The sequence below is a fragment of the Entelurus aequoreus genome, linkage group LG10 (assembly GCF_033978785.1).
Source record: "Entelurus aequoreus isolate RoL-2023_Sb linkage group LG10, RoL_Eaeq_v1.1, whole genome shotgun sequence".
In the NCBI taxonomy this organism is placed as follows: domain Eukaryota; kingdom Metazoa; phylum Chordata; class Actinopteri; order Syngnathiformes; family Syngnathidae; genus Entelurus; species Entelurus aequoreus.
Window position 1 is genome coordinate 54,731,213 of NC_084740.1, and position 24,566 is coordinate 54,755,778.

Genomic DNA, 24,566 nt, shown 5'->3' on the forward strand with positions numbered 1-24,566 from the left:
TGTCATGTCTAGCTTGGTGTGGGTCACAGGTGGTATCATGTCTAGCTTGGTGTGGGTCACAGGTGGTATCATGTATAGCTTGGTGTGTGTCACAGGTGGTATCATGTCTAGCTTGGTGTGTGTCACAGGTGGTATCATGTCTAGCTTGGTGTGGGTCACAGGTGGTATCATGTCTAGCTTGGTGTGTGTCACAGGTGGTGTCATGTCTAGCTTGGTGTGGGTCACAGGTGGTGTCATGTCTAGCTTGGTGTGTGTCACAGGTGGTATCATGTCTAGCTTGGTGTGTGTCACAGGTGGCATCATGTCTAGCTTGGTGTGTGTCACAGGTGGTATCATATCTAGCTTGGTGTGTGTCACAGGTGGTGTCATGTCTAGCTTGGTGTGGGTCATAGGTGGTGTCATGTCTAGCTTGGTGTGGGTCACAGGTGGTATCATGTCTAGCTTGGTGTGTGTCACAGGTGGTATCATGTCTAGCTTGGTGTGTGTCACAGGTGGTATCATGTCTCTCAATAGCAAACAAGTGAGGACGATGATATAATTTTTTCACGTTAGGTGTTCATAAACCGGTTCTAGAAACCCATTTAGAGTGTTAACATCAGTAAAAATACACTTTAACTCCTTTAATGATGACACCAATGGGATATGATATTTATAGAACAAATATGATGATTACATTTCCCTATTGGGATTCAATAACAAGAATCATAACTAGATGATGCATTTCCTAGAAGGAATTGCGTGTGAATGCGCCAATGCTGAAGGTTAACTGAAATCCTGGATTTTTTTAAGAATTGAAGTAGAGCTGAACAGGCTGAATGTTTTGAAGTTGGAACAGTTTGAATCAGATGAAAAATGTGGGAGTTGTGGAACTTTGAAGAATGTCCCATTGATTTCAATGGGAATTCCCCCCAAATTTGGGAATTTCTGGATAAAAAACTTGAATGTTCTGAATGAGTTGAAATGGTTGGGGTTAAAATTTTTCAAATCAGCCGAGAAATGTTGAAGTAGTAACTTGTTGAATTGAGAAATGGTATTACATAAATCCTGGAATTTTGGGAAAACCGGGAATTTTTCCAGTTCAAAAAAACAACTTTATTTTTTGTCTTGATTAAGAGGAATGTTTTGACGGTAGAAATGCGTTGACAAATGTGGAAGGAGTAGTCGCCAGAAAAAAGGGTGGAAATAGGGCTTTGCAAAAGCAGGAATTCTGGAAAATCCTGGAATTTTTTTAACCTGAAAAAAAAAATAGTAGGAATTTCCAGAATGGGGGAATGTGTTGAAGGTGGAATGGTTTGAATGGGTTGAAAAATGTGGAAACGGTGAAAGTTGGAAAAATGACCAATTAATTTTGAGTGGTAAGAATGTCCTGGAAAACCTGGAATTCTGGGAAATCTGGGAGTTTTTTGGAATTTGTCAAGGAAAAGCCCGCGATTCCCGAATAGGCTGAACAGTTTGAAGTTGGAACGCTTTGAATCGGTTGAAAAATGTGGAAATGGTGAAAGTTTGAAAAATGGCCAATTCATTTTGAATGGGAAAAATGTCCCGGAAAACCTGGAATTCTGGGAAATCTGGGAATTTTTGGAATTTGTCGAGGGAAAGCCCGCGATTCCCGAATAGGCTGAATGAAAAATGTGGAAATGGGGAAAGTTTGAAAAATGGCCAATTCATTTTGAATGGGAAAAATGTCCCGGACAACCTGGAATTTTGGGAAATCTGGGAATTTTTGGAATTTGTCAAAGGAAAGCCCGCGATTCCCGAATAGGCTGAACAGTTTGAAGTTGGAACGCTTTGAATCGGTTGAAAAATGTGGAAATGGTGAAAGTTTGAAAAATGGCCAATTCATTTTGAATGGGAAAAATGTCCCGGAAAACCTGGAATTCTGGGAAATCTGGGAATTTTTGGAATTTGTCGAGGGAAAGCCCGCGATTCCCGAATAGGCTGAATGAAAAATGTGGAAATGGGGAAAGTTTGAAAAATGGCCAATTCATTTTGAATGGGAAAAATGTCCCGGACAACCTGGAATTTTGGGAAATCTGGGAATTTTTGGAATTTGTCGAGGGAAAGCCCGCGATTCCCGAATAGGCTGAATGAAAAATGTGAAATTTGAAAATGGTGAAAGTTTGAAAAATGGCCAATTCATTTTGAATGGGAAAAATGTCCCGGACAACCTGGAATTTTGGGAAATCTGGGAATTTTTGGAATTTGTCGAGGGAAAGCCTGTGATTCCCGAATAGGCTGAATGAAAAATGTGGAAATGGTGAAAGTTTGAAAAATGGCCAATTCATTTTGAATGGGAAAAATGTCCCGGAAAACCTGGAATTCTGGGAAATCTGGGGAATTTTTTTAATTTTTCAAGGGAAAGCCTGCAATTCCCGAATAGGCTGAACAGTTTGAAGTTGGAACGCTTTAAATCGGTTGAAAAATGTGGAAATGGTGAAAGTTTGAAAAATGGCCAATTCATTTTGAATGGGAAAAATGTCCCGGAAAACCTGGAATTCTGGGAAATCTGGGAATATTGGGGAATTTGCCAAGGGAAAGCCCGTAATTCCCGAATAGGCTGAACAGTTTGAAGTTGGAACGCTTTGAATCGGTTGAAAAATTTGAAAATGGTGAAAGTTTGAAAAATGGGTAATTCATTTTGAATGGGAAGAATGTCCCGGAAAACCTGGAATTCTGGGAAATCTGGGAATTTTTGGAATTTTTCAAGGGATTCGTGAATAGGCTGAACAGTTTGAAGTTGGAACGCTTTGAATCGGTTGAAAAATGTGGAAGGTAGAACATGCCAAAAATGTGGAGAAGAAGAAGAAGAATTAGTTGAATAAATAGATGAAAGTTGGTGTAGAAAAGCATATGCTCAAAGGCATAAATACATTCATAAATAAATAATTATATTCACACAATAAATGAATGATGTATATTACCTTGAGATCGGTAGGTTGGAGTTCAAATCCCAGCCGAGTCATACCAAAGACTATAAAAATGGGACCCATAACCTCCCTGCTTGGCACTCAGCAACAAAGGGTTGGAGTTGGGGGTTAAATCACCAAAATGATTCCCGGGCGCGGCGCCGCTGCTGCCCACTGCTCCCCAAGGGGATGGGACAAATGCAGAGGACAAATTTCACCACATCTAGTGTGTGTGTGACAATCATTGGTACTTTAATCTTTAATCTTTAATTTATGTTGCGACTAATGCCACTTCCTGACATGTAATGTGTGCCTCGTCCTGCAGGGGGAGTCCTCGAGCAAAACTGCCTACCATTAAAGTCCAACAGCGAAACAATGTTGTTATTTAACGGGCAGCCCGTCAATACTAATCTCCCTTTTGATCCCAACTCGCCCCAAGTCTTGCTGTCAACTCCATCGTTAGTCACAAGTTAAGTTTGTCATGCTTTGAACGGCGTCTCCAAACTTGCCTCGTCATGATTGCGCAATCGCGAGTTCGCGGCAAGCGTGGACGCGCTGAAGTGAAAGTGGGTGTTTTTGTCTCGTCATTATTAGACTCCGAGTCCTGCGGGAACTCCATCACTCCTCCGCTCTTTCCTACCGGAGCCGCCGCGTCTGTTTTGTACGCCAAGAAGCTTCTTTTTGTTCCAACACTTGCCTGGGATCATGTGGAACCACCACCACCACCACCACCACGTGGGTTCTAACCTTCACCGCATGGGTTCTAACCTTCACCACATGGGTATGCACGTCGTTCTCCTCACTTCGCTGCTGGGAGTCCTCCTTGCTCAAGGTAACTTTCATCATACACTCAACTACTTTTCTACAGTGAAACATGAACATCTAACAAGTTGAATGATTGACTTGTGATTGTTTACTGCTTTGTTTTCATTGTTGACATCAGTTTCAGTTTCAGTTTCAGTTTATGTGCAACATGCATACGATGCAATGTCATGCGTTACACATGTCCAGTTGTTTCATCACAGCACGTCCGAAAAGGAGTAGGAAGAAGCAGAGCTTATTCAATCCTACCATAGCAATGTATTCCAATGTCCTTGTTCTCTGTAACAGAACAGTGGACAAACAAGTAATACATAAATAATAGCCCGAATAGGCTGAACAGTTTGAAGTTGGAACGCTTTGAATCGGTTGAAAAATGTGGAAATGGTGAAAGTTTGAAAAATGGCCAATTCATTTTGATTGGGAAAAATGTCCCGGAAAACCTGGAATTTTGGGAAATCTGGGAATATTTGGAATTTTTCAAGGGAAAGCCCGAATAGGCTGAACAGTTTGAAGTTGGAACGCTTTGAATGGGTTGAAAAACGTGGAAATGGTGAAAGTTTGAAAAAAGGCCAATTCATTTTGAAAGGGAAAAATGTCAGAGAAAACCTGGAATTCTGGGAAATATGGTAATATTTGGAATTTTTCAAGGGAAAGCCAGACTAGGCTGAACAGTTTGAAGTTGGAACGCTTTGAATCGGTTGAAAAATGGTTAAAAAAATGGTGAAAGTTTGAAAAATGGCCAATTCATTTTGAATGGGAAAAATGTCCCGGAAAACCTGGAATTTGGGAAATCTGGGAATTTTTTGGAATTTATCAAGGGAAAGCCTGCGATTCCCGAATAGGCTGAACAGTTTGAAGTTGGAACGCTTTGAATCGGTTGAAAAATGTGGAAATGGTGAAAGTTTGAAAAATGGCCAATTCATGTTGAATGGGAAAAATGTCCCGGAAAACCTGGAATTTTGGAAAATCTGGGAATATTTGGAATTTTTCAAGGGAAAGCCCGAATAGGCTGAACAGTTTGAAGTTGGAACGCTTTGAATGGGTTGAAAAATGTGGAAATGGTGAAAGTTTGAAAAAAGGCTAATTTATTTTGAAAGGGAAAAATGTCAGAGAAAACCTGGAATTCTGGGAAATATGGTAATATTTGGAATTTTTCAAGGGAAAGCCAGACTAGGCTGAACAGTTTGAATTTGGAACGCTTTGAATCGGTTGAAAAATGGTTAAAAAATGGTGAAAGTTTGAAAAATGGCCAATTCATTTTGAATGGGAAAAATGTCCCGGAAAACCTGGAATTTGGGAAATCTGGGAATTTTTTGGAATTTATCAAGGGAAAGCCTGCGATTCCCGAATAGGCTGAACAGTTTGAAGTTGGAACGCTTTGAATCGGTTGAAAAATGCGGAAATGGTGAAAGTTTGAAAAATGGCCAATTCATTTTGAATGGGAAAAATGTCCCGGAAAACCTGGAATTTTGGGAAATCTGGGAATATTTGGAATTTTTCAAGGGAAAGCCCGAATAGGCTGAACAGTTTGAAGTTGGAACGCTTTGAATGGGTTGAAAAATGTGGAAGTGGTGAAAGTTTGAAAAAAGGCCAATTCATTTTGAAAGGGAAAAATGTCAGAGAAAACCTGGAATTCTGGGAAATATGGTAATATTTGGAATTTTTCAAGGGAAAGCCAGACTAGGCTGAACAGTTTGAAGTTGGAACGCTTTGAATCGGTTGAAAAATGGTTAAAAAATGGGGAAAGTTTGAAAAATGGCCAATTCATTTTGAATGGGAAAAATGTCCCGGAAAACCTGGAATTTGGGAAATCTGGGAATTTTTTGGAATTTATCAAGGGAAAGCCTGCGATTCCCGAATAGGCTGAACAGTTTGAAGTTGGAACGCTTTGAATCGGTTGAAAAATGTGGAAATGGTGAAAGTTTGAAAAATGGCCAATTCATTTTGAATGGGAAAAATGTCCCGGAAAACCTGGAATTTTGGGAAATCTGGGAATTTTTTGAATTTTTCAAGGGAAAGCCCGAATAGGCTGAACAGTTTGACGTTGGAATGCTTTGAATCGGTTGAAAAATGTGGAAATGGTGAAAGTTTGAAAAAAGGCCAATTCATGTTGAGAGGGAAAAATGTCAGAGAAAACCTGGAATTCTGGGAAATATGGGAATTTTTGGGAATTTGTCAAAGGAAAGCCCGCGATTCCCGATTAAGCTGAACAGTTTGAAGTTGGAACGCTTTCAAGTGGTTGAAAAATGTGGAAATGGTGAAAGTTTGAAAAATGGCCAATTCATTTTGTATGGGAAAAATGTCCCGGAAAACCTGGAATTCTGGGAATTTTTTTGAATTTTTCAAGGGAAAGCCCGAATAGGCTGAACAAAAAATAAATAATGTACCATAGTAAGCATACAAATATTAAATACATAAATAATCTTTATCTCAAAATAAAAACAAGATGTTCCTCATCATTTTTGTTGTGTGTACTTAGTGAACACTTGTAGTGTGAACAGTCTCCTAAAGTGAAGAATGTCCCGCTGATTTCAATGGAACATTCCCCCCAAATTTGGGAATTTCTGGAAAAGTGGGAATTTTTTTGAAAATATTTTGCTCTGTGGAAGTGTCTTCGCCTAGCTTCACCTATTGCTTCAAACCATTTTTGAACCATTTTTGAACCGATTCAAAGCGTTCCAACTTCAAACTGTTCAGCCTTTTCGGGAATCGCAGGCTTTCCATTGACAAATTCCAAAAAATCCCAAATTTCCCAGAATTCCAGGTTTTCCGGGACATTTTTCCCATTCAAACTTTCACCATTTCCACATTTTTCAACCGATTCAAAGCTTTCCAACTTCAAACTGTTCAGCCTATTCGGGAATCGCAGGCTTTCCCTTGAGAAATTCCAAAAACTCCAAGATTTCCCAGAATTCCAGGTTTTACAGGAGATTTTTCCCATTCAAAATTAATTGGCCATTTTTCTAACTTTCACCATTTCCACATTTTTCAACCGATTCAAAGCGTTCCAACTTCAAACTGTTCAGCCTATTCGGGAATCGCGGGCTTTCCCTTGACAAATTCCAAAATATTCCCAGATTTCCCAAAATTCCAGGTTTTCCGGGACATTTTTCCCATTCAAAATGAATTGGCCATTTTTCAAACTTTCACCATTTTTTAACCATTTTTCAACCGATTCAAAGCGTTCCAACTTCAAACTGTTCAGCCTATTCGGGAATCGCGGGCTTTCCCTTGACAAATTCCAAAAACTCCAAGATTTCCCAGAATTCCAGGTTTTACGGGAGATTTTTCCCATTCAAAATTAATTGGCCATTTTTCTAACTTTCACCATTTCCACATTTTTCAACCGATTCAAAGCGTTCCAACTTCAAACTGTTCAGCCTATTCGGGAATCGCGGGCTTTCCCTTGACAAATTCCAAAATATTCCCAGATTTCCCAAAATTCCAGGTTTTCCGGGACATTTTTCCCATTCAAAATGAATTGGCCATTTTTCAAACTTTCACCATTTCCACATTTTTCAACCGATTCAAAGCGTTCCAACTTCAAACTGTTCAGCCTATTCGGTAATCGTGGGCTTTCCCTTGAAACATTTCAAAAAATTCCCAGATTTCCCAGAATTCCAGGTTTTCCGGGACATTTTTCCCCATTCAAAATGAATTGACCATTTTTCAAACTTTCACCATTTCCACATTTTTCAACCGATTCAAACCATTCCAACTTCAACTGTTCAGCCTATTCGGGAATCGCAGGCTTTCCCTTGACAAATTCCCAAAAATTCCCAAATTTCCCAGAATTCCAGGTTTTCCGGGACATTTTTCCCATTCAAAATGAATTGGCCATTTTTCAAACTTTCACCATTTCCACATTTTTCAACCGATTCAAAGCGTTCCAACTTCAAACTGTTCAGCCTATTAAGTAGCTTCTTATCCAGTTCAAGAACAACCCTCAGATGTGGTTGAATAGTTTTTTGTTTTGCCATTCTATGACAGTTTTATTGCATCAGTTACTAATGTTATATTTTAAACACTCTTCCTGGCTGGACGGCTTCCACCTTAAACTTAAAAAAAAAAAATGTTTTCATTCATCCCAAAAAAAAAACCTTTTTTCAAATTTAAATAAATGAGTATATGTAAATGCTGCCACTTAAGTTCAAAAGTATCAAGTTATGAGCAAAAATTACTTTATATGTATGTTTTATTGCAGTTAGGGGCAATGTGTAATACACAAAAAAAATCTTCATTCTGTTGTTAGGAGAGCTTATTGGCGCCATAAAAATGAGGCACTTTCATTTCTGCGTCAGGATATTGATTTAGACAGATTCAATTTATGTTTAAAAGTATTTAAAGTTAAATACGGCTTGTATTAGTTATTTATTGCATACAACTGTATGAGCCCAATGTGATTTACAGAACATATGAGCATAATTACTCATATTTGAAAGACACAGATAAAAATGTATTGGAGGACAACATAATAGTCATGAAGATCTATGGCACAGGAGACATAAAGTCAGTAGTTTGTCCACACTGTCTGACGGGTTTATCGTAAAAACATTTAATTGCAACACTAACCTCCATTTATATCTAGTATCCTTCATTTCACCTCATATTATGAAATAATAATGTTAAACCTAGCCATCTTTTAGCCGAGTGCCATGTCATTTAAATGTCAGAAAGTTCCCACAAGTGGAAAGCTCATATTTTTACCAAAGGGGTCTAGACAGAGGGCTGTGATTTATACTGGAGCGCTGGCAGAAGGGGTCATCAAGGCATGAAAGCCATCAGAAGCTCACACATGGGGCCACTTTCACAGTCGACGGGGGCCAACAAGCCAGGAGGGAGGCTGGGGGGTGCGGGGTGATGGAGGGGGGCTGCAGCGGCATATTGGTGCTCATAAACAGGCTCTAGGGACACATATTACAGTTAGAACATCAATAAACAGTCTCACAGGCGGCCTTTAAATGTTAAACGTGACGCACGTACCAGAGGAACATTGTGTGATCTATAATCCTGCTTCTAGTCAGGCAGTTCTACTGTAGATCACAGGTGTCAAACTCAGGGAACATCAATTCAGCAGTTGACCCGCGTGGCGAACTTCAGCAAATAAGAAGCCGAACTTACTTCACCATCACCACCACATCTTTGCCACAGTCGTATTGTATTGTACTAACTGTTCTTACTAAGGGTGTCACGGTCAAAAGTGTACATACACGTGTAAAGAACATCATGTCATTTCCACAACTCTTATGTTTTTGTGATGTAGTGATTGGAGCACATACTTGTTGCTCACAAAAAACATTCATGAAGTTTGGTCCTTTTATGAATTTATTATGGGTGTACTGAAAATGTGAGGGTCAAAAGTATACATACAGCAATGTTAATATTTGCTTACATGTCCCTTGGCAAGTTTACCTGCAATAAGGCGCTTTTGGTAGCCATCCACAAGCTTCTGCTTGAATTTTTGACCACAAAATTGGTGCAGTTCAGCTAAATTTATTAGTTTTTCTGAAATGGACTTGTTTCTTCAGCATTGTCCACACCTTTAAGTCAGGACTTTGGGAAGGCCATTCTAAAAGCTTAATTCTAGCCTGATTCAGCCATTCCTTTACCACTTTTGACGTGTAATTGGGGTCATTGTCCTGTTGGAACACCCAACTGCGCCCAAGACCCAACCTCCGGGCTGATGATTTTAGCTTGTCCTGAAGAATTTGGAGCTAATCCTCCTTTTTAATTGTCCCATTTAATCTCTGTAAAGCAGCAGTTCCATTGGCAGCAAAACAGGCCCAGAGCATAATACTACCACCACCATGCTTGACAGTAGGTCTGGTGTTCCTGGGATTAAAGGCCTCACCTTTTCTCCTCCAAACATATTGCTGGGTATTGTGGCCAAACAGCTCCATTTTTGTTTCATCTGACCACAGAACTTTCCTCCAGAAGGTCTTATCTTTGTCCATGACAGCCATGACATTATGTTCTTGACCAGGTTTCTACACAGTGAAATATTTTAACCTAGTTGCATTTTTTTTTAAACTTAGAAACATACACATTATACTTTCTTTGGCAGGAGAAACTTCGTGTTCTAGACATATGTCGAACGTCCGTAAACAGATCTTCTATTTTAGATAGTAGCTCAGACAGTTTATACAAGTTATGACGTTTGTAATCGGGAAATACTTGAATGTGTCATGTATTCATGTTAGCCTGCTATCTTGCCTCTCCAGGAATTTGCAGTACCTCTGGTCTGTTAGTTTCTCAAAGTGCGGTTATCAACCACAGTTTTATGATCATTTCAATTTGAAACGGTTATACTAACTGTCAGGAATTCTACCGTGGTCTTTCATTTATACACTACCGTTTAAAAGTTTGGGGTCACCCAAACAATTTTGTGGAATAGCCTTCATTTCTAAGAACAAGAATAGACTGTCGAGTTTCAGATGAAAGTTCTCTTTTTCTGGCCATTTTGAGCGTTTAATTGACCCCACAAATGTGATGCTCCAGAAACTCAATCTGCTCAAAGGAAGGTCAGTTTTGTAGCTTCTGTGACGAGCTAAACTGTTTTCAGATGTGTGAACATGATTGCGCAAGGGTTTTCTAATCATCAATTAGCCTTCTGAGCCAATGAGCAAACACATTGTACCATTAGAACACTGGAGTGATAGTTGCTGGAAATGGGCCTCTATACACCTATGTAGATATTGCACCAAAAACCAGACATTTGCAGCTAGAATAGTCATTTACCACATTAGCAATGTATAGAGTGTATTTCTTTAAAGTTAAGACTAGTTTAAAGTTATCTTCATTGAAAAGTACAGTGCTTTTCCTTCAAAAATAAGGACATTTCAATGTGACCCCAAACTTTTGAACGGTAGTGTACCTGTAATCGTTACGTCCGTAATACAGACACACAAACCCTAACTTTTGAGGTGTGTTTGGGGGTCATTGTCCTGTTGGAACACCCAACTGCGCCCAAGACCCAACCGGGATGATGATTCTAGCTTGTTCTGAAGAATTTGGAGGTAATCCTCCTTTTTCATTGTCCCCATTTAAAGCAACAGTTCCATCTGACCAAAGAACTTTCCTCCAGAAGGTCTTACCTTTGTCCATGTGATGTCAGATGAAACAAAAATGGAGCTGTTTGGCCACAATACCCAGCAATATGTTTGGAGGAGAAAAGGTGAGGCCTTCAACTCCAGGAACACCATGCCTACCGTCAAGCATGGTGGTGGTAGTATTATGCTATGGGCCGGTTTTGCTGCCAATGGAACTGCTGCTTTAAATGGGACAATGAAAAAGGAGGATTAGCTCCAAATTCTTCAGGACAAGCTAAAATCATCAGCCCGGAGGTTGGGTCTTGGGCGCAGTTGGGTGTTCCAACGGGACAATGACCCTAAACACACCTCAAAAGTGGTAACGGAATGGCTAAATCAGACTAGAATGAAGGTTTTAGAACGGCCTTCCCAAAGTCCTGACTTAAACGTGTGGACAATGCTGAAGAAACAAGTCCATGTCGGAAAACCAACACATTTAGCTGAACTGCAGCAATTTTGTGGTCAAGTGGTCAAGCAGAAGCTTGTGGATGGCTACCAAAAGCGCCTTATTGCAGGTAAACTTGCCAAGGGACATGTAAGCAAATATTAACATTGCTGTATGTATACTTTTGACCCTCACATTTTCAGTAGACCCATAATAAATTCATAAAAGAAGCAAACTTCATGAATGTTTTTTGTGACCAACAAGTATGTGCTCCAATCACTCTATCACAAAAAAATAAGAAATGATTGGAAACTCAAGCCAGCCCTGACATGATGTTCTTTACGAGTGTACGTACACTTTTGATCACGACTGTAGATAAGCCAAACAAAAGAGATGGACATATTCAGTCTCTTTTCTAGTGGGTCGGTGCTCCACCAGTGGGCTCATTAAGTCTTGTTTACACGAGGTGTCTAGACGAAGGCGAGTCGTGTGTCGTCCTGCCAAAGAAAAGAGTGCGGCCCCCACATCTCTCATCTCGCCCTCATCGGATCCAAGATGAGAAATCAGCAGACAATACATCGCAACAGTCTGGTTTGCCTCCTTCTGATAAAATAAAAACCCCCAAAAGAGGCACTTTTGAGGCCCCTTCTGTTCTTCCAATCAAGGCTTTTAAAAGTCCGAGCCAGCGGTGGTCCTGGAATGCCAACTATGACTGTAATTTGGAAAACACTTCCAGTGGCCCCTGGTGGGAAAGATAATTGGATTAGATGTGTTGGGCTATTCAGCGTGCTGCACGCTCCTCCTCCTTCTTGGACGTCAACTGTGAGAAGGAATCATCGCCATCATTTTAATCACCAGTTTGCAGAGTTGGAAACAAAAGCAACTTAAGCAGTTTTCACTCATTTTATGCAGCTGCTACAGAGTTATTTACAACCATGTGCAAGACTCTTCATCGCAAAAAAAAACACCGAATTGTAGCTCAGCAGCTAGAATGCATTGCAGATTTGTAAAAGTGCAAAGTGTACTGTAACAGTCATGTGTTCCCAGAGCCTGTTCACATCCGTCATCTGCCACACCTTTTTTGTAACACTTTGGAGGGAAAAGGCGCTCTAGTGCTCGCTTTTGAAGTTGCGGCTTTTCATGCACTCGTGAAGGAAACACCTCCTTCCTCATGGACGTGATACTCATACTGTCTCTGACCCAGGCAGGCCAGAAGAGCCCACCCTGTGTACACAGTCCTGCTCAAAGGTGTACATACACTTGTATGCTTCTTTTATGAATTTATTATGGGTCTACTGAAAATGTGAGGGTCAAAAGTATACATACAGCAATGTTAATATTTGCTTACATGTCCCTTGGCAAGTTTACCTGCAATAAGGCGCTTTTGGTAGCCATCCACAAGCTTCTGCTTGAATTTTTGACCACAAAATTGCTGCAGTTCAGCTAAATGTGTTGCTTTTCTGGCATGGACTTGTTTCTTCAGCATTGTCCACACCTTTAAAGGCCTACTGACACCCACTACTACCGACCACGCAGTCTGATAGTTTATATATCAATGATGAAATCTTAACATTGCAACACATGCCAATACGGCCGGGTTAACTTATAAAGTGCCATTTTAAATTTCCCGCTAAACTTCCGGTTGAAAACGTCTATGTATGATGACGTATGCGCGTGACGTCAATGGTTGAAACGGAAGTATTCGGACACATTGTATCCAATACAAAAAGCTCTGTTTTCATCTCAAAATTCCACAGTATTCTGGACATCTGTGTTGGTGAATCTTTTGCAATTTGTTTAATGAACAATGAAGACTGCAAAGAACAAAGCTGTAGGTGGGATCGGTGTATTAGCGGCTGGCTGCAGCAACACAACCAGGAGGACTTTGACTTGGATAGCAGACGCGCTATCCGACGTTAGCCGCTGACCGCATCGGTGATCGGGTGAAGTCCTTCGTCGCTCCTCGATCGCTGGAACGCAGGTGAGCACGGGTGTTGATGAGCAGATGAGGGCTGGCTGGCGTAGGTGGATAGCTAATGTTTTTAGCATAGCTCTGTGAGGTCCCGTTGCTAAGTTAGCTTCAATGGCGTCGTTAGCAACAGCATTGTTAAGCTTCGCCAGGCTGGAAAGCATTGACCGTGTAGTTACATGTCCATGGTTTAATAGTATTGTTGATCTTCTGTCTATCCTTCCAGTCAGGGGTTTATTTCTTTTGTTTCTATCTGCATTTAAGCCCGATGCTATCACGTTAGCTCCGTAGCTAAAGTGCTTCGCCGATGTATTGTCGTGGAGATAAAAGTCACTGTGAATGTCCATTTCGCGTTCTCGACTCTCATTTTCAAGAGGATATAGTATCCGAGGTGGTTTAAAATACAAATCCGTTATCCACAATAGAAAAAGGAGAGAGTGTGGAATCCAATGAGCCAGCTTCTACCTAAGCTACGGTCAGAGCGAAAAAAGATGCGTCCTGCACTGCACTCTAGTCCTTCACTCTCACGTTCCTCATCCACGAATCTTTCATCCTGGCTCAAAATAATGGGGTAATCGTCGCTTTCTTGGTCCGAATCGCTCTCGCTGCTGGTGTAAACAATGGGGAAATGTGAGGAGCCCTTCAACCTGCGACGTCACGCTACTTCCGGTACAGGCAAGGCTTTTTTTTATCAGCGACCAAAAGTTGCGAACTTTATCGTCGATGTTCTATACTAAATCTTTTCAGCAAAAATATGGCAATATCGCGAAATGATCAAGTATGACACATAGAATGGATCTGCTATCCCTGTTTAAATAAAAAAAAATAATTTCAGTAGGCCTTTAAGTCAGGACTTTGGGAAGGCCATTCTAAAACCTTCATTCTAGCCTGATTTAGCCATTCCTTTACCACTTTTGAGGTGTGTTTGGGGTCATTGTCCTGTTTATCCAATACGGCCCATAAGTCAAAGAGTTTGGAGACCCCTGGTCTAGAACGAGGATAATATGACAACTGTTGGAGTGTCGGCATTGTTACAGTCAGTACACGGCACATAAGAGGGCGGGTCGATCCATAACTCGGTGTTGTCGATATTAAGGGTAGTATCAGTATATGATCCAAATTAGAGTGATCGGATTGATATTTAATTTTCTCCAAATCCTTTTGTTGTTGTTTTTGTTTGTTTACAAAAACAGGGAATAATTCCTTGGATGCAGCAGGACTTTGAGGTCAAAAATAATTATGCAACTTCACCTAATTGGTCCAAAAAATATTTTTTGCAAATCAATAACTATAATCTGCAAATAATGTGACGTTGTCTTGTGTCTTTGCCGTGTAGAACTTGGCAGGGTAACCATGTAGTACTCCAGTAGGTGGCAGCAGGTAGTTCATTGCTTTGTAGAAGTCGGAACGCGTCCAGGATGATTTGTTGTGATCCCAATACGCAGCATGCAGGTAAAAAGGTATGTAATGCTTAAAACTAAAATAAACAAAAGGCAAATCCCGCTGGGAAAAGGCACTGAAGCATAGGGATGGCTATGTAAAACGTAAGTAAAACTGAACCGGCTACAACGTAAACAAAAACAGAATGCTGGACGACAGCAAAGACTTACAGTGTGTGTCCGTACATGACATGACAATCAACAATGTCCCCACAAAGAAGGAAAGCGTCCGCACAACTGAAATAGTCTTGATTGCCAATACGAAGCAGGTCAGGCAATAGCACTCAAAGGAAGACATGAAGCTGCTACAGGAGAACGCCAACAAAACAGGAAGAGCCACCAAAATAACAGCGCAAGACAGGAACTGAAGCACTACACGCAGGAAAACAACAAACTAAAAAAAATAAAAAACCTGCTAGAGTTTCATTTTAAAATGTGCTTTGGCTCAATAAAGGTTGAAAAACACTGCAATAAGGAATAATCGTTTTTGATTTATTTTGGTTGTTGTGTTCTATTGACTTTGTTTTGAGCAAACAATTGTATGTATACGGTATATATGTAATATTGTGTGGATATTGTTAAACTGTCGAAACTGGTGTTCCTGGGATTAAAGGCCTCACCTTTTCTCCTCCAAACATATTGCTGGGTATTGTGGCCAAACAGCTCCATTTTTGTTTCATCTGACCACAGAACTTTCCTCCAGAAGGTCTTATCTTAGTCCATGACAGCCATGACATTATGTTCTTTACAAGTGTATGTAAATGTTTGACCACGACTGTACACAGTAAAACATTTTAACCTAGTTGCATTTTTTTTAAAACTTAGAAACAGACACATTGTACTTTCTTTGGCAGGAGAAACTTCCTGTTCTAGACATATGTTCAACGTCCGTAAACAGATCTTCTACTTTAGATAGTAGCTCAGACAGTTTATACAAGTTATGACGTTTAGCCTGCTATCCTGCGTCTCCAGGAATTTGCAGTATCCCTGGTCTGTTAGTTTCTCAAAGTGCGGTGATCAATCACAGTTTCATGATCATTTCAATTTGAAACGGTGATACTAACTGTCAGGAGTTCTACCGTGGTCTTTCATTTATACCTGTAATCGTTACGGCCGTAATACAGACACAACAGTCCCGAATTCTGGCATGAAGAACATTATTTGGACCACACACTTCCAATACACTATTGTGGCACCTCTGTTACAAAATACTTTTACCAGCATTAATGCTACAATGAATCTAATAGCAGAAAGTATGACATTCCTGTGGAGAATGTGATGGACCTCTCGTACCAGATGAGTTGCAGATCTTTTACGGACATGCTACAGCCCATTGTTTATCTTAAAAGCATGCTATTGTAACGTTTAAAGCTGACTTTTACAGCTCAGCGTGACATTTAGGGCGACCGTAAAGCCCCTTAAGTCAGAGCTCCAGAGCTCTAAAAGCACAATGTATTCATTCTGATATCTAAAATGTTCTATTAGGTCTAAGCAACCTCAACCCCAGCATGACACGATGACTGTTCAGCCCTCAGCTCATTTTGATGAATGTGCACAGTAAAATTCCCCGAGTGAAAGCTTTAAATCCCTGGGAACAAGAGTTCTGCTCTTCCAGACACTTCACGTCCTCCCTACCTGACCTGACTTATTACCTCTGACCAGACGACACAATGCTAACTCTCACAACTCTTCACAAGCACTAATCTCGCTCTTTCGACATATTCGAGGAACCTCAAAACAACTCTTGGGTGACGTTTACTTGATTAACAGTTCGGCGCGTCGGTCAGCGTTTAAGCGGCAGACGGGGAGGCCGCTTTGCCAAAAGGCGGACGAGCTTTGGCAGGCCGTCTGGACACACAATTACACAAACCACAAGTGAGAGAACGATCGGGGCGGCTGATTGTTGAGCAAACCGCAAGATGGCCAGAAAGCTATTCCACATCTGATGGTTCGGGTCTAGTTTTCTACAGTATATTCAAGGCTACTGTAGTAAAATCCGGGGCAGTTAATTACCTAAACCACAAAGAAGACTTGGGCGTTAATTAAATGCAGGTGATAATTGGAGAGAGGCTGTTATTTCCTTAACGTGAAAACTCATTAAAGTTCATTTTTTTACTTCAAATGGGACCTTTTATGAAAAAACAACTTTTCTGACCTATTGGTACATGTTTTTGTGTATTTGGGATCTGCATAAGTCCTGAAAATTTGAAATTGAGATTTATATACGCTGCTGACCTGTCTACGCTCGGGATGGTCACCCGCTGGCCCCACTATGGACTGGACTCTCACACTATTATGCTAGATCCACTATGGACTGGACTCTCACAATATTATGTTAGATCCACTATGGACTGGACTCTCACAATATTATGTTAGATCCACTATGGACTGGACTCTCACTATTATGTTAGATCCACAGACTGGACTGGACTCTCACACTATTATGTTAGATACACTATAGACTGGACTCACACTATTATGTTAGATACACTAAGGACTGGACTCTCACTATTATGTTAGATCCACTATGGACTGGACTCTCACACTATTATGTTAGATCCACTATGGACTGGACTCTCACTATTATGTTAGATCCACTATGGACTGGACTCTCACTATTATGTTGGATCCACTATGGACTGGACTCTCACTATTATGTTAGATCCACTATGGACTGGACTCTCACACTATTATGCTAGATCCACTATGGACTGGACTCTCACACTATTATGTTAGATCCACTATGGACTGGACTCTCACAATATTATGTTAGATCCACTATGGACTGGACTCTCACACTATTATGTTAGATCCACTATGGACTGGACTCTCACACTATTATGTTAGATCCACTATGGACTGGACTCTCACAATATTATGCTAGATCCACTATGGACTGGACTCTCACAATATTATGTTAGATCCACTATGGACTGGACTCTCACAATATTATGTTAGATCCACTATGGACTGGACTCTCACTATTATGTTAGATACACTATGGACTGGACTCTCACTATTATGTTAGATCCACTATGGACTGGACTCTCACACTATTATGTTAGATCCACTATGGACTGGACTCTCACTATTATGTTAGATCCACTATGGACTGGACTCTCACGATATTATGCTAGATCCACTATGGACTGGACTCTCACAATATTATGTTAGATCCACTATGGACTGGACTCTCACTATTATGTTAGATCCACTATGGACTGGACTCTCACTATTATGTTAGATCCACTATGGACTGGACTCTCACACTATTATGTTAGATCCACTATGGACTGGACTCTCACAATATTATGTTAGATCCACTATAGACTGGACTCTCACTATTATGTTAGATCCACTATGGACTGGACTCTCACAATATTATGTTAGATCCACTATGGACTGGACTCACACTATTATGTTAGATCCACTATGGACTGGACTCTCACTATTATGTTAGATACACTATAGACTTGACTCTCACAATATTATGTTAGATCCACTATGGACTGGACTCTCACACTATTATGTTAGATCCACTATGGACTGGACTCTCACACTATTATGTTAGATCCACTATGGACTGGACTCTCACAATATTATGTTAGATCCACTATGGACTGGACTCTCACAATATTATGCTAGATCCACTAGACGTCCATTGCACCGGTCACCCAAGGGGGGTGACCGGTTTCTCATTGTCCCATTGGGTTGAGTTTTTCCTTGCCCTATTGTGGGATCTGAGCCGAGGATGTCGTGGCTTGTGCAGCCCTTTGAGACACTCGTGATTTAGGGCTATATAAATAAACATTGATTGATTGATTGAATCAAACCATGGCACAGATACTTATAAAACAATGACACCTTTCTTTATAATTCCACCTAGGGCTGGGCAATATATCGAATATACTCGATATATAACGGATACTGTTTTAATGCCATAGACCGGCTGTTATTTTATTTTGTAGACCATGCATACGACGATTACAGGAGACGTTGCAATTGACATAAAGAGTCATTAGTATGCCTACATTGTAATTATTTTACATCTAACTGCTGCATTTGACACAGTGGATCACACAACTTTCATCAGTCGCTTAGAACAATGTAGAATAGAATAGAATAGAAAACAATTGAAAACAAACTTTATTGATCCCTGGGTGAAATTCAGCACCACAGTCCGCTCACAATAGACAATAAACACTTAGGTACTTTTTACATGTGAATAATATAAATACAGTCTATTATACAGCATTATTCACATGTGGATAACATAAATACAGTCTACTATACAGCATTATTCACATGTGAATAATATAAATACAGTCTATTATACAGCATTATTCGCATGTGAGTAACATAAATACAGTCTATTATACAGCATTATTCACATGTGGATAACATACTGTAAATACAGTCTATTATACAGCATTATTCACATGTGAATAATATAAATACAGTCTATTATACAGCATTATTCACATGTGGATAACATAAATACAGTCTATTATACAGCATTATTCACATGTGAATAATATAAATACAGTCTATTATACAGCATTATTCACATGTGAATAATATATATACAGTCTATTGTACAGCATTATTCACATGTGGATAACATAAATACAGTCTATTATACAGCATTATTCACATGTGAATAATATAAATACAGTCTATTATACAGCATTATTCACATGTGAATAACATAAATACAGTCCATTATACAGCATTATTCACATGTGAATAATATAAATAAATTATACATTACATTACAATGTGTGGGTTTAAAAGGCACACCCTTGAAATGGTTCAGGTCATATCTGACAAACAGAACTTTTAAGATCCAAATTGATGATTCGGCTTCGGCTTGTGCTCCTTTGTCCTGTGGTGTCCCTCAGGGTTCAATCCTAGGACCAGTCCTGTTTTCAGTCTACATCCTGCCCATTCAACACATCTAAAAAAAAACATAATATATCATATCATCTTTATGCGGATGATACGCAAATCTATGTCCCTTTAAAAAAAGAAAAGTGACACAAGTTTAAAATCACGTTTGAATTGTCTTGAGGACATTAAAGCATGGTTGGCATTAAACTTTCTAAACTTAAATAAGAACAAGACGGAAATTATTTTATTTGACTCCAACGTCAAACAGAATGCTCCCCCCAGTGACCGGGACCCCCCTGATGCCTTATTTAAAACCCACAGTCACAAATCCTGGTTTTAAGTTCGACAATGATTTTAAATTGGAGCAGCATGTTAACTCCGTTGTACGACGTGCTTTTTATCATCTAAGAATTTTAGCAAAAATTAAATCAGTTTGATCTTTTTAACGACTTTTGAGTGGGTAATCCATGCTTTTTAACTGCCACTAAAAAAACATGAACACATTACCCCCATTTTAAGAATCCCTTCACTGGCTCCCAGTTCATTTTACAATTCATTTGAAAATATTGTTGTTTGTTTTCAAATCTCTTAATGGACTAGCGCCACAATATATGTCAGACCTTTTAAAAATGTACACCCCCCCCCCCCCCACAAGGTCTCTGAGGTCAGCTGATCATGTTCTTCTTGTCGTCCCAAAAACCCGTTTAAAATCCAGAGGTAATCGACCATTTTCTGCTGTGGCTCCAAAACTTTGGAACAATATTCCGCTTGTGATCCCTGATGTGAGATCTGAGCCGAGGAGTTCGTTGTGGCTTGTGCAGCCCTTTGAGACACTTGTGATTTAGGGCTATATAAATAAACATTGATTGATTAATTGATTGTTATTCGGACGGCTCCCTCTTTAATGACTTTCAAATCACGTCTTAAAATATATATTTAGTCTTTGGCTTTTAAACCAGCATGAGAGAGTTGTGTGATTTTTAGTCTTTTCTCTGACGTATGTTATGTATTAATTATCTTTATAGTTCAATGTTTTATATTACTGACTCTTCCAGTATGTTTGTAACCTACTCAGTGGCCTAGTGGTTAGAGCAGACCTGGGCAAATTAAGGCCCGGGGGCCACATGTGGCCCGTTGAGCTTTTCATTCTGGCCCGCCGGACATTCCCAAATAATTGTTTTAGATTTTTAAGATGGAAAGTGTAGCTGCCATTATGATGTGCAGTCATGTTTTCTAATGACCGGAAGTCTTCAACTATACTAAGTCTTTCAATGCTTGGAATCTGCATCATATACTAGTTACTATGGTCATCTAATTAGTTACTATGGTCATCTAATTACTTACTATGGTCACTATGAGATATCTCAGATTGAAGGTGGTTTTTTTTCCCACTATGTTTGTTGAATTTTGGTTGCGTTTCGGATGATTGTAAAATATGTTGTCACTATTCAGTGTTTAATCATTCATAGTAAATATTGTAAATCCCACATTCTTTATTTTCATGTACATTCTGGGTGTCTCATTCAGTAAAAAAAAAATTCTAATTCCATTACGTTTTTTAAGGCGGTCTTAGCTTTCAGTCATTATTGTGAGGTTTTGTATTAGTGTTCCTAAAAATAGATATACCGGCCCCCAGACACATTTAAAAAAAAATCTAAATCTGGCCCCCCGAGTAAAATAATTGCCCAGGCCTGGGTTATATTAATAATAATAATAATAGATTTTATTTGTAAAAAGCACTTTACGTTGAGCAAACAACCTCAAAGTGCCACAGTGTGTTAAAAAAAAGAAAAAGAAAATAGTAATAATAATAATAATAATAATAATAAAATATAATAAAAATAAATAAAATATAAAACTAGAAACAGCCCAATAGCTAGAACCAGCATGCATATCTATAAAAATCTATAAAAAGGCTTTTTTTTAAAAAAAGATGGGTTTTTAAGCCTTTTTTAAAGGCATCCACAGTCTGAGGTGCCCTCAGGTGGTCAGGGAGAGCGTTCCACAGACTGGGAGCAGCGGAGCAGAAAGCCCGATCTCCCATAGTTCGTAGCTTTGTCCTTGGAGGTTGGAGGAGGTTAGCCTGTTTGGAGCGGAAGTGTCGTGTGGAGGATTTGGGGGTGAGCATTTCTTTTAGGTAGACGGGGGCATTTCCATGGAAATGGGTTAGAGTGTCCGCCCTGAGATGGGTAGGTTGTGAGTTCAAACCCCGGTTGAGTCATACCAAAGACTATAAAAATGGGACCCATTACCTCCCTGTGGGTTAGTTGGGGGTTAAATCACCAAAAATGATTTCCGGGCGCGGCCACGGCTGCCGCTCACTGCTCCCCTCACCTCCCAGGGGGTGAACAAGGGGATGGGTGAAATGCAGAGGACAAATTTCACCACTCCTAGCGTCTGTGTGTGACAATCATTGGTACTTTAACTTGAACTTTGTCTCAACTTCTGTGCAGCACTTTGTGAAACTTCTATAGTTTTTTTGAAATGTGCTATGTAAATAAAGTGACTTGGATTGGATAAATACGTATTGATTAACATCCTTTGCTGCAGGAGTGCAGCAGATCTCTGTCGACGACTGCTGCAAAGATGGCCAGAAGCATGCCGGCGATAAAGAAGACTGCGCGACCCTCCCGCTCATCTCCGAGTCGCCGACGTGCAGGTAAAACTGCTACACCACCTTCCAGTGTAGACATGCAGTCTGCAGGCCTTTTCAGAGGAAATGACTCTTCAGCCATATTGCAAGCACAGGAAAGGCTAATAGTGACGAGGTAATAAGGAGTCCGCTTGCAACCTGAGGAGGACTTGCCACCCTGATTATATAATAGCACCAGACGAAAGGGAGGGAGAGGCTCCGGAGGGGCGAGGGGGTGATTCAGAGACCCAAAGTGGACGGAGGATGGAATAACAGGAAGGTGGAAAAAAAAAAGGTGAAGACGCGTGGTGATGGTTGTGCCCTTAAAAGGCAGTGCAGAGGAGGCGTGCACGTGGAGGTGAATTGGATTCCTGGTAAAAGCTCCATGGAGAGCTTGTTGGAAATGACAGGGAAGATGCGTGGGGGTGGCTGAGCTCTTTTTCTTGTAAAAAAAAAAAAGCCCAGCGGAGATCCAGAACCACATTTTAACCGATTAGGCTGAGGCAGTGGGATGTTCTGTGAGGGAGGAAGGTCGCCTGTTCATTTTGACACTCGGCCATTAGACCGATTGGAAGTAAAAAGTCAAGAAAATAGTTTGTAGCTCCTTTTGCTGCCAGAACAGCTTCCACTTTTCCAGGAAAACCTTCTAGAGATGTCAACGTGTGCCTGTGGAAATCCCTGTCAATTTGTGAAGTCGGAGGTCACTGGTGTTGAACCTGGGACTGACCTTGAAGGTGTGTAGAACCTGGGACTGACCGTGAAGGTGTGTAGAACCTGAGACTGACCGTGAAGGTGTGTAGAACCTGGGACTGACCGTGAAGGTGTGTAGAACCTGGGACTGACCGTGAAGGTGTGTAGAACCTGGGACTGACCGTGAAGGTGTGTAGAACCTGAGACTGACTGTCAAGGTGTGTAGAACCTGGGACTGACCGTGAAGGTGTGTAGAACCTGGGACTGACCGTGAAGGTGTGTAGAACCTGAGACTGACCGTGAAGGTGTGTAGAACCTGGGACTGACCGTGAAGGTGTGTAGAACCTGGGACTGACCGTGAAGGTGTGCATAACCTGGGACTGACCGTGAAGGTGTGTAGAACCTGGGACTGACCGTGAAGGTGTGTAGAACCTGAGACTGACCGTGAAGGTGTGTAGAACCTGGGACTGACCGTGAAGGTGTGTAGAACCTGGGACTGACTGTCAAGGTGTGTAGAACTTGGGACTGACTGTCAAGGTGTGTAGAACCTGGGACTGACTGTGAAGGTGTGTAGAACCTGGGACTGACCGTGAAGGTGTGTAGAACCTGGGACTGACCGTGAAGGTGTGTATAACCTGGGACTGACCGTGAAGGTGTGTATAACCTGGGACTGACCGTGAAGGTGTGTATAACCTGGGACTGACTGTCAAGGTGTGTAGAACTTGGGACTGACCGTGAAGGTGTGTAGAACCTGAGACTGACCGTGAAGGTGTGTAGAACCTGGGACTGACCGTGAAGGTGTGTATAACCTGGGACTGACCGTGAAGGTGTGTATAACCTGGGACTGACTGTCAAGGTGTGTAGAACCTGGGACTGTCTGTGAAGGTGTGTAGAACCTGAGACTGACCGTGAAGGTGTGTAGAACCTGGGACTGACCGTGAAGGTGTGTATAACCTGGGACTGACCGTGAAGGTGTGTAGAACCTGGGACTGACCGTGAAGGTGTGTAGAACCTGGGACTGACCGTGAAGGTGTGTAGAACCTGAGACTGACTGTCAAGGTGCGTAGAACCTGGGACTGACCGTGAAGGTGTGTAGAACCTGACACTGACCGTGAAGGTGTGTAGAACCTGGGACTGACCGTGAAGGTGTGTATAACCTGGGACTGACCGTGAAGGTGTGTAGAACCTGGGACTGACTGTCAAGGTGTGTAGAACTTGGGACTGACTGTCAAGGTGTGTAGAACCTGGGACTGACTGTGAAGGTGTGTAGAACCTGGGACTGACCGTGAAGGTGTGTAGAACCTGGGACTGACCGTGAAGGTGTGTAGAACATGGGACTGACTGTGAAGGTGTGTGGAACCTGGGACTCACTGTGAAGGTGTGTAGAACCTGGGACTGACTATGAAGGTGTGTAGAACCTGGGACTGACTATGAAATAATTCAAAGCGCTCAATGGTCTCGCCCCAGCTTACATCAAAGATCTCCTGGACCAACCTACCAGCTCCAGGCTTGGTCGTTGCCTTAGATCTGACAACCAGATGACCCGGAAGGTCCCACGGTCAAACCTAGTGACAAAGGGAGACCGTGCTTTCTCAGTGATGGCACCAAGGCTATGGAATAAGCTCCCTCTGAATATCAAGTCCGCTATCACTCTGGACTCTTTTAGAGCACAGCTTAAAACTCACCTCTTTACTGCAGATGACTTTTGATTTATGTGTTCATTGTGTGTCTTAAATGTTTATTTT

At 41.0% G+C, this 24,566-nt stretch overlaps 1 protein-coding gene across 2 annotated transcripts in view; it reads left to right on the forward strand.

Annotated features, from left to right (window-relative positions):
- Window positions 1-24,566, forward strand: part of fbln1 (fibulin 1) — a 141,659-nt gene that overhangs the window by 15,825 nt on the left and 101,268 nt on the right. The window contains exons 2-3 of one of the 2 annotated variants that reach the window (XM_062061227.1): window positions 3,501-3,738; window positions 22,050-22,158. In XM_062061227.1, coding sequence (XP_061917211.1) covers window positions 3,612-3,738; window positions 22,050-22,158 — 236 coding nt within the window. In that variant the 5' untranslated portion in view covers window positions 3,501-3,611. Of the gene's footprint in view, window positions 1-3,323; window positions 3,739-22,049; window positions 22,159-24,566 lie in introns of those variants that run through there. The other variant, XM_062061228.1, reaches the window with a different exon arrangement.